At 43.3% G+C, this 11,230-nt stretch overlaps 2 protein-coding genes across 2 annotated transcripts; both read left to right on the top strand.

Annotated features, from left to right (window-relative positions):
* Positions 1-6,664: 6,664 nt before the first annotated feature.
* On the top strand, positions 6,665-8,539 carry LOC147450489 (uncharacterized). The gene has a single exon (XM_086520471.1). It carries the CDS (start codon positions 6,665-6,667, stop codon positions 8,537-8,539), a length of 1,875 nt encoding a protein of 624 aa, XP_086376597.1.
* An 847-nt stretch (positions 8,540-9,386) lies between these two features.
* Positions 9,387-10,295, top strand: LOC147450488 (uncharacterized). The gene has a single exon (XM_086520470.1). The coding sequence runs from the start codon at positions 9,387-9,389 to the stop codon at positions 10,293-10,295; it is 909 nt and encodes a 302-aa protein (XP_086376596.1).
* Positions 10,296-11,230: the final 935 nt, after the last annotated feature.

The raw sequence follows: 11,230 nt of genomic DNA, 5'->3' as shown, positions 1-11,230 counted from the left end.
CCGCGTCAGCCATTGCTTCTATCCCTTTGTTAAATCTGATGGGCATTCCCCTGTTTCCAAAAAATGCATGATGTCAGGCAAGGCATCACTGCCTTGAAATAGAGGGAGCTTTAGTTTTATTGCTCCAACCACCACTTCCTGTAGTCTTTCACTTGCTAGGGCATCTGCTTCTTGGTTTTGAGCCCTTGGGATATGGTGTATTTGAACTTCTTCAAACTTACCCAACAAGGTTTTTACACCACTTAAGTGAGTCCTTAAACTAGGATTCTTTCATGTCCATGCTCCATTTACTTGCCTTACCAGAAGTAGAGCATCCCCAAATACATTAAGGCGTTGTACACCTTGCAAGACGCACCATTGTAGACCCTTGGTTAGTGCTGCATACTCAGCTTCATTGTTAGAATGTGAATCTAACAATTGGCCCAACGAAAATACCTTTGTCCCTTTGTCATCAAAGACCACTATGCCTGCAGCTGCTTTGTCGGATGCTCGCTTGTAGGCTCCATCAAAGTAGAGAGAGTATGCTCCTTCTACCATCGGTGGTACTGGAGGTAATCGGACTTCTCCTTCCTTAGATTGCTTCTCCTTCCTTTCAAAGACTTGGTAGGTCATGAGTCCCCCCAAACTTGCCCTTGTCGTGCTTTCTACCTGTACCGTGTAGTCAAACTCTTGCAGACGAACTAGCCATTTAGTAATTCTAGCAGACACATCCATGTGTTGTACAACATAGGGAAATATTTCATCCGTGGTTAGAATCACAAATTGCTTAGGCAGCAAATATGACCTAAACTTTGTAGTTGCAAATCTAAGAGCTAGGACTAAGTGTTCCACATGGGTGAAACCTTTCTCTCCTGCTGTCATCATTCGACTAGAGAAGTAGATTGGCCTCATGAAAGATGTCGTCGTATCCTTTTGGAGTAGCACAGTCCCCAATGAGTCATCACCAACACTTGAGGTGACATAGAATTTTTCATCCCACTTAGGTGGTGAGATAGTTGGCAGAGTGGCTAAGACCTCCTTTACCTTGTTGTAGTGATGTTCACTTTCCTCGTCCCAAGTGAAAGTTGATCTTTGAGTGAGTTGTTGCAGTGGTAGGACAAGTTGTGATAGTAGATGTATGAATCTACTTAAGTACCTCACCTTCTGTAGAAAAGAGACCAGTTGACGTGCGGTCGTTGGTGAAGGTAGGGCTATGAGTGCAGACACCTTACTTGGGTCGACATTGATACCTTTAGCTGAAATTTCATGGCCTAGTAGAATGACTTTACTCTCCCCAATGTGGCATTTATCCACATTTAATTGCCCACCTAGGCTCTGCAACCTGGCCAAACCTTCAGTTACCTTTTCTAAATGTGAAATACGGGAGCTATATATACAAAAATCATCAATGAACACTCTTATGGATGTTCCAAAGAACGGTTGAAAAACATATGTGACATATCTTTGGAATGTGGCAGGTGCATTTGTGACACCAAATGGCATAACCCTGTATGCAAAACAACCCCATGGCGTGATAAAAGTGGTTTTTAGCTGATCTTACAAGGCTATGCGTATTTGAAAGTATCCAGAATAACCATCACAGACGGTATAGCATTCAAAACCCGCTACTTCATTCAGAATTTCATCCAAGAAAGGGAGAGGAAAGTGGTCTCTCTTTGTAGCTGCATTTAGTGGTTTGTAGTCAACACAGACCCTCCACTTACCATTCTTTTTTAGGCGTCACTACTACGGGTGACACCCATTCTGAGTTTTCTACAGGATAGATGAATCCTGCCTCCAGCAGTTTCCTTACCTCGGCCAAGAGTGCCTTTTCTTGTATGACCCCCAGTCGTCGTAGCTTTTGCACAGCTGGTTTTACCCCTTCCTTCAGCTTAATATGATGTTCCACCACTGTAATGCCTGTGATTCTTTCATAGTTGTCAATGAACAGGTTAGGAAATCCCATCAACATTTGCAAAAAACTATCTTTCTCCTCAAGTGTTAATTCCGTAGACAACATACCCTTCAACCTACTTCCTCCTAGGCCAGGTGATTTTCTCTCCTCTTCATTGGGTTGCCCTTTTGGTGATGGATCACCAGTTGTGCTTACCCTTTGTGGATCCTTCATAATGATACCCATCACATCAATGGAACTGTCACTTTCATCGGTGGATGTGGTCTCCTCCTCAGAACTGGAAGATTCGCTAGTGGTTTCATCTGCCGATGTTTCCAGATTCATTTGCTTCTGCTTGCCAATCCTCATGTCGTAGTAGATTGTCTCCCCTTTCTTACCGGTCATGCGTAGAAGGCCAGTACCCCAGTCCTGTTTTGCCTTCATGGCCATCAACCATGGCCTTCCCAAAATTAGTGGATAGCCCTCCCCCTTAGTAGGCATTACAAAAACATCTACCTCTACCTCAGTGTTGAAAGCTTTGATTTTCACGGCACTTACCACACCCACACACTTTACTTTTGCGTTGTTTGCCATCTTTGCCTTGCATGGAGAAGGCCTGTCAACCTCGAGCCCTAATTGAAGCATCATAGCTTCGCTCATTACACAGATTTGTGCACCTCCATCAATGTAGATATTTCCAACCCTCTTTCCTTTTATGTTTACGTCGACAATTGGAAGGATGTCATCCATGTTGCATCCCGAAATTGCTCCGGCTACCTTTGTTTTGGAGCGTCTTGTACTTACCATTTTAGACCATTGTCGCCTTACTTTAGGTACAAGATGTAGCAGTTGTGGCCATGTAATCTTCGGTCCTTGCTCTACCACATCCAATGTTAGATCATAGGGCTTAGAACTTTCCCCTAGCTGGAAGTCGGTGATGCCCAATTTCCGTCGTGGCCTGGATGGCCTCTTGCTAGTTTCTCCTCTCATGCTTCTCTCATCATCTGATTGTGTAGCCTTCTCCCTCCTAGCTCTTTTCACAGTCATTGCCTCAAGTGGTTCTAAAAAGATTACCTTCTCCTTACCCTTTTCCCTCTCCTTTGCTCTGGGTGGATCCACTACTATGGCTTTTCCTTTCTCTTCTAGCCTTATGATGTTTACAGGGCGATCAGGTGGTGGGGCTGGTGGAAGAGGTGGAATGGATGCTTGTAGTGGTGTCTGGGGTGGACCTAGAATTTGTGTTGGTGGGGTTGGTGCTCGGGGTGGGGGTGTTCTTTCTCTAGGGGGTGACAATTGGTTCCTCCTACCTCCTCTATTATAGTTTTGTCGTGGTTTGGGACAATAGTACATACCGTGACCATCTTCTCCGCAGTTGTAGCAATGATACTCCCTGTTTTGTCGTTGTGCTCTTCCAGGGTCTTGATCTCTTTCTTGACTCCTCCCTTGCTGTATTAAGTGGACAGATAAATTCTGCAGTTGGTCAGTAATATGGGCCAACATATCTTGTTGGTCATCTCTTACCCCAAGAGCTGGTGGTGGTGGTGGAATGGTGGTTGTCGTAGTTGCTGGTCAACGTGATGTTGTTGTTTTTGTTGACTCAGTTTCTTTGGCTTTCATTCGCAGCTTCTTGTCCTTAAGGCGAGCAATCTCAACGGCTAACTCGTACGTAGCCGAGAATCTACCTTTCACCTTCTCCTTGAGAAGCGGCCATAAGCCATGCGTGAACCGATCTTTTTTTAGGAAATCGGGTGCAGCTTCCCCCCTTGCCAGTGACTCAACCCACCGTTCCCACAAATCCACAAATTTGAACTCATAGGTGGCATATTCTAAAAGGCCCTCCTGCTTCAAGTCTCTCAACTTGTCCCACAACTTTTCTGAAGTGGTACCTCCCCCAAAGCGCCTCTTAAAAGCTATTTTTAAGGGTTCCCAGTCATCCTTGGTTGCTTGTTGCTTGTGGAAGTGCATTGTACCATGATCTAGCTTCTAGCTTCATGAGATGCTTAAAGATTCTAACCCGGGATTCATCCGTATCTTTGTTGCTCACTACACATGCTACTTCAAAGTCATCTAGGAAGTCTGTTACCAAATCCTCCCCCTTCTTTCCTTTAAATGTTGGAAATGCTACACTTGCCATGATTACTGAGAGAGAGCTAGAAAGACACACTGCTTAACTTGCAAAAGTTTTTTTCTTCTTTACAAGGAGGCGTGTATACCCTCTTATACTAGGACATAGATTAAAACTTCAAACGGTACATTGCCTTGTACCAAAGGTAAGACAAATGGCTGATCCGATGCCAGAACCTCAAAAAACTACTCCCCACCTAGCATGGTGTCAATGACGTGCTGGTAGTGAGCCTTCAAGTCCAGTATTACCTTGATTGAGCGTACACGTGTTGGTATGTGTGATCTGTCTTGAGGTAGGTTGCACTGATTCATGTGAAGCTTAGAGGTGCTTAGTCACTGTCCAAGCTTGTGGGAGAGGGTGGATTTCTTTCCGTAAACAAACTCAGTAGATCCCTAGTTTCTCTAGTGAGAGTGTGAGCCAATGATTCCGTAATCTGTGCTGCAGCATCAGGCGCGACTTGAAAACTGACCGTGATAATTACCTCGGTGACTTGAGTTACCCAATTCTCAAAGTAGAATAGTGTTGATTCTCTATTGTGCAGAGCTCCTTCCATTTTTTTGTTGTTGGTTGGTTGTAGGTTGCGGACATGGTTTCAACCTTCTCCTTCTTCTTCTTGGCACTTGGCCTATGTATATCCACTGGGTTTGGCGTGTTGGTTGACTCTCCCACTGCAAATCGATTACCGTTACGCCTGGCACTCGAGATTCGATGGAGATGCGGAGTTCGTCTAGTTGTGCTTGGAGCTCTTCTTCTTCTGTCGTCCAATTAGCAAATCCTGCTAGCCATTCATCCATTCACAATAGTTTAGGGGTTTCAGTCTTGTAAACTGAAGGGTTTCATGAAAAGATCCTCAGTGGGGGCACCAAATGACGGGAGCAAAGCGAACCCCGAACCCCGACAGCCTCTAAAACACCGGGGACCGAATGGCGCACCTCGAGCCTGTCATGGTAAAGCAAACAGGGGGCACCATCTAGCTTCAGTGGCTAGGACGCAAACAACACACCACCATAACAAAGTTTTCATCCAAGAGAGATGGATGCTTGGGAGTAATGATGAAGAGGAAAGGGAATGAGATCAAGTGAGAGAGAGAGAGAGAGAGAGAGAGAGAGAGAGAGAGTGAGGGAGGGGGTATAGCGGCTTAGTACTTAGGCACCACAAAAGGATGGCGAATCCACACACCCTTCACACATACACAAGCTCACTCCAAACACAAGACTAGGTGGCGATTCCGCACACCTCACATGGGCAAAACATTGCAAGAAAACATACTCACAAAACCTCAAGCTTTATTTAGAGAATAAGGTGATGAAATGGGGAGCATAGGGTAGGGGAATGAGAAGGGAGAGAGTGGTAGAGCACATGGCGGATAGGTGGGAGTTGATGGTGAAGACTCGCACGAGGGTTATGGCCATCATCCTTCATTTAGTTTCCCTTCATCTTCCATAGCCCAAGGGTGTAGAGGTCATGCTCAAGACGAGCATGGTGATTGCGGTGATGGTGATGGTGTGGGTGTGTGTGTGTGTGCACTAGGCACACACAGTGCATAGTGTACTCTTTGGTGATGGTGTGTCCTTAGTGTGATGGTGACCCCTCTTTATATAGGGGAGGAGGGGGGAGAAATTCTAGAATTTAGAAATGAAGAAATCATTATCTACATAGGCCATGTGACTGTGGGCCCCACTTGTCTGACTGTGTGTATATGTGCCAGAATAGCAGTCTCATGAGAGAGAGACTAAGAGAGAGAGGTGGGTTGATGAAAAAAAGTGAGAGGTGACATGGAGAATAAAGTAATTACAAGAGGGGAGAGAGGGGAGTGTGTTCAGAGGTGAATCTGTGTGCAGATGTGTGTGAACACAAGAAAAATCAAATAACCACCGGGTGGGGATGGGTCTGTGGGCACCTTTTTCAGTGAAACTGAGTGTGTGTGAGTGTGGGGGAGGTTATTTAGCTACAAGACAAGAGACATGGCGCCCTTTAGAGAGAGGGGGGGTATTTGGGTCATGGGATATGATAGGAGAGAGAAAGAGGGGGTGGGGTATACTATTTTGGAAGATAGGGTAAGTTGCATGTGAGTTAGGGTGCATTATTGGTGAGTTATAATGCATTATTGGTGAGAGGTGGGGTAGCTTGAGGGGAGAGAGAAAGGAGAAAGGACAAGGGGAAGAGAGAGGGGGTTGACCTTTTGAGTGGAGGAGAGGAAAAGGGACACCCGGCGGAGCAACAGTGAAGAAAAAGGAGGCAAGGTGGGGATGGGCTACCCCGCAGGCATGAGGTGGCCTATTTTACCTTTCTTATATATTTACATAATCATACTTTATTGTTTCTTACTTTTTTCCAATGCCTTTTATCACTTCCTCCATAAGAGGGGGTTTTCATGGGGTGGGGACGAGAGAAGAGGGGTATGGGAGCTTGGCTTGTGAAAAGCCCCCATCAATAACATTGGTCCATTGATGCCAGAAGAGCGATCAGGTCAAATCCCTCGCTTTGCTCATTTGTATTTTTTTGACACTGAGAATGAGTTGCAAAACAGGATGAGTCAAGTTTCTAAACTCAAACCAGATGTTTTGGAAAGCTTGCAATCGATGATGCATCGAGTAAATCCATATGTTCAAGCTTTTAGGGGGTTTGCTACAATGGTCCAAACTTCCAATATTCCTAAGATTAGGATGGTCATTACTGAGAAGCGTACAAATGGCTGGCAATATGTTGCTCCAACAAGTATGGAAATTGCTGCAATCATGCCTGGTCAGGGTGAAGAGAGCAACATTGGCCATCGTGATATTGTGTTGAATATTTTGGGTGGTGGTCTAAAACGAATCTCAAATTGCCATAGGTCATACATGCCTCTATTATATGTGTTGCTATTTCCAAATGGTGAAGAAGGTTGGAATCCTTACATACCCCAAGTGAAAAGAGTAGAAGTAAGCAGAGAGCGAGTAAATGGAACTACAAAGTATATTTCTACAATGGATTTTTACAAGTATAGATTGCAAATTAGAGATGACACGACACAATGTATGGAGAAGTTGAGGCTTTTGTGGGTTCGTAATCATCAAAGTGCACTTCGTAGTGAGGTGTATCAAGGCTTGATAGATATGGTTGGAGCAAGAGATGGAACAAGGGATGATAGAGAACTGTTATTGGGTGCTAATGTTCGAAGAAGGGTTGTATTGCCTTCTTCGTATGTTGGTGGCCCTCGCTATATGCACCAGCTCTACCAGGATGCCATGGCAATTGTACACAAGAGTGGAAAACCTGATCTCTTCATTACATTCACATGCAATCCTGGATGGAAGGAGATACAAGATGCATTACTGCCTGGAGAAACATCCAATGATCGACCTGATCATACTGCCCGTGTTTTCTACCATAAGTTCAAGGATTTGATGGGCTTGCTGATTAAGAGAGCTATTTTTGGTAAGGTCATTGGACACATTTCTGTGATTAATTTCCAAAAGAGAGGCCTTCCTCATGCTCACATTCTATTGATACTTGCATCTGAGCATAAGCCAACAGAGACATTGCATTATGATAAGATTGTGTGTGCGGAGCTTCGTGATAAAGTAATGTTTCCACATCTGTATGATGTTATCAGTCGGTGTAATATGCATGGCCCGTGTGGAAACTTGAATAAGAATGCTCCATGTATGAAAGATGGGAAGTGCAGGTTTAAATATCCTCGAAGCTTCAGTGCATCGACTATTGTGGCTAGGGATGGATACCCAACGTACATGAGGAGGGATGATGGAAATTACATTGTTCGTAATAAAGTGCAAATGAGTAATAAATGGATTGTTCCATACAATCCATTTTTGTCAATAAGGTACAATGCAGATATCAATGTGGAGGTTTGCTCCACTATATCCGCTGTGAAATATCTCTACAAGTATGTGTATAAGGGACATGACAGGGCCACTGTTGTTCTACAAGATAGTGAAGGGCTTCTAAATGAAGTTACAAACTATCTTAATGCTCGATATGTATCAGCATCTGAGGCTATCTGGCGTATACTTGGGTTTCACATGCATCAAGAGAAACCTGACATACAACGGCTCCAAGTTCACTTGCCTCATCAAAATCAAGTCATCTTTAGCGACAGAGCGACTGTACAGAGTGTGGTGGAGGGAGATGTCAGCAAAAAGACAACGCTCACTAAGTGGTTTGTTGCGAATCAACAATATCCAGAGGCCAACCATTTGTTGTACATAGAATTCCCAACAAAGTGGGTTTGGAAGCCAGCAAGTAGAACATGGACTCAAAGACAGATTGGTAACATGATTGCAAGAATGTACCACATTGTTCCCAATGCTGGAGATTTGTACTATTTGCGTATGTTACTCAACATGTGCAAAGTATGTAAGTCTTTTGATGATATTAGAACCTTCAATGGACGAGTATATGACACATTGAAAGAAACATGTAATGCACGAGGATTACTGCAAGTTGATGATGAATGGTTTCTTTGTTTGGAAGAAGCTTCTTTAGCAACAAACAGGGCAACAATTGCGCCTACTGTTTGTAGTTATTTTGGTTTTTTGTGAACCAATACATCCTGGTGCATTGTGGAATTGCTTCTGTAAGGAGCTTTCTGAGGACCATGCATATCATATGAGGGTTCTCACAAATGATGCGAATATCTGTGAACACATGGCACAAAACCAAGCTTTGTCAAACTTAGAGACAATGCTTCAACACTATGGAAAGAGGCTCTCGGATTATTGTGGAATGCCCCAGGTGGATCACACCTTGCAAATTATGAGTGAGCATGGAGTGCTTGCTGAAGAGTTCATGTATAACAGAGAGGAACAAAGAGTATTGTCTGCTCGAATGGAATCATCTTTCAATGTTGGGCAAAGGGAAGCTTACAATCGGGTTTTACAAGCAGCTTGCATGAGCAGAGGGACGGTTTTTTTCTTGGATGGGCCAGGTGGAACGGGAAAGACTTATCTCTACAATGCTTTTCTCTCTCGGATACGCGGAGATTCCAAAGTTGCTTTGGCATGTGCATCGTCCGAGATTGCAGCACAGCTTCTCGACAACGGAAGGACTGCACACTCTAGATTCAAGATCCCTATTGATATAACTTCTGAGTCCAGGTGTAACATTAAAGTAAACAGCCATCTTGCTGAGCTGTTGCGAATGAGTTCACTGATCATATGGGATGAAGCCCCCATGGTTCATAGACACGCTTTTGAGGCTCTTGATAAGACACTAAGAGATGTCATGAAAAATGACATGTTGTTTGGTGGAAAGGTTCTCCTCCTTGGTGGTGATTTCAGACAGATATTACCTGTTGTGCGAAAAGGGGGAAGAGAAGACATTGTTAATGCATCTTTGTGCCACTCATACATTTGGAAACGTACAGAAATCATGCATCTAACATAGAATATGCGAGTGGTCAATTGTTTAAGTAATGTTATTGAAAGAGAGTTTGTGCAATGGACACTTGATATTGGTAATGGCGATGTTTGTGATGGGGACATACTTGATAATGTGGCCCTGCCGGCTTGCATGATTCTACCACAAAATAATTTGCAAGCATTGGTTGCTTGCATATATAGAGACCTTGAAACACAGACTTGCCATGCATCCTTTTTCAAGGATAGAGAAATTTTGGCTCCACGGAACAAGGAGGTGGATACTATAAACAATTTGGGCTTGCAACAATTTCCTGGTACTTATAAGGAATATGTCAGTGCTGACTTAGTGTGTGAATCAAATTGTGATAGCATTTTATTCACAAGTGAGTTTGTAAATAGTTTAGATCTTGGGGGAGGCTTTCCACCGCATGTTTTACAATTGAAACAGAATGCTCTAGTTATGCTGCTTCGCAATTTGGATCCAAGAAGTGGTCTTTGTAATGGGACACGCTTGATTTGCAAGCAATTCCACAGCAAAGTGATTGAAGCAGAAATCATTACAGGGTCACATGCAGGAAATGCAGTGTTCATTCCAAGGATTGATTTTCTCATGGGATCTAGAGAAGGTCTCCCTTTTGATTTGAGACGCCGCCAATTTCCCCTAGGTTGTGCTTTTGGGATGACAATCAACAAGGCGCAAGGCCAAACATTGGGAGTTCTTGGATTGTATCTCCCAACACCTGTTTTCACCCATGGTCAACTATATGTGGCAATGTCTCACGTGAGATCCTCTTCTGCCATCAAGGTTGTGGTTGGTGATAGTCACTTAACAAGCATTAGTAGACATGGAGATCAAAGAACATACACTTCTAACATTGTCTACAAAGAGGTGTTGCAATTGACCTGCCCCCTGCCACCCCCTTGCCATGGGGTTTAACGTGGCTGAATATGTTTCATCATCCAATAAAAAAGCACGGTGACTTTCGCAACTATTTCTTTGTCATTTACAAGCTTAGTATCTTCTTATGAAACATGGTGTAGCCTCAAGCAAGGTATATTCGCTAAAACAATTGACTAAGATTTATTAGTGCTGAGAGATTTATGCTTCATGTGCTTTTTGATGAATTTTTAATCCTTTATGTATATATGTATATGTATGAATGAAGATGGATCCTAACGCCTCTGTGACTTACACACTAGGGAGACGACCTCGACACGTCCGAGGTAAAATATTGTATGTGTGTGTTCGTGACATTTCAATACTTGAAAGAATTTAAATCTCATAGTCAATGATTATGTATTAGATCCACCATTATGGAGGGGTCCAATCATAGCCATGTAGGTGATTCATCTACTCGAGGACTTGGATGTAGCAAGGTAACAATGTTGATGTTGATATATAGTAAAGTAATAGCTTTTGTGTATCAAAATATCTATCTATACTAATAGATTTTTGTTTGGCTATAGATCACAATATTACCCAGAATTCTTAATGGTGGGTATATATCATGCTTCATATGATCCGAGCTTGCTGTGCTACATTCAAGTTGCTATTCAGAGAGGATTCAGAGCACGTGTCACCATTGCAGAGTTAGGCAGAACCCGTCCAATTAATGCGATGTTTTCTCAGAATCTTAGTCTCGGTTCTTGGTTCCTACGTGTTTTTGTGTTAGGATCTCTTCCTCCAGTGATTGGTAGATGTGTTTTACATCGTGGGCCATGGGTGGTTCCATAAAGCAGCAGGACATGTCCTAGACTTCGCTTTTGAGCGTATAAATCTTAAGTCTCTACGCATGTTATATTTTTTGACATGGGAAATATCACTTACTCTATATATGTTAGTGCAAAGTTAGTTTGAAAATATGTTGTGAT

This window comes from Adiantum capillus-veneris, chromosome 9 (genome assembly GCF_014529385.1).
Source record: "Adiantum capillus-veneris isolate H3 chromosome 9, ASM1452938v2, whole genome shotgun sequence".
Taxonomy (NCBI): domain Eukaryota; kingdom Viridiplantae; phylum Streptophyta; class Polypodiopsida; order Polypodiales; family Pteridaceae; genus Adiantum; species Adiantum capillus-veneris.
The sequence above is the reverse complement of the archived record's forward strand: the minus strand, read 5'-3'. Positions and strand labels throughout refer to the sequence as shown.

Coding starts and splice junctions, on each gene's coding strand:
- LOC147450489 (XM_086520471.1), top strand. CDS start 6,665: ATGGTCATTACTGAGAAGCGTACAAATGGCTGGCAATATGTTGCTCCA.
- LOC147450488 (XM_086520470.1), top strand. CDS start 9,387: ATGCGAGTGGTCAATTGTTTAAGTAATGTTATTGAAAGAGAGTTTGTG.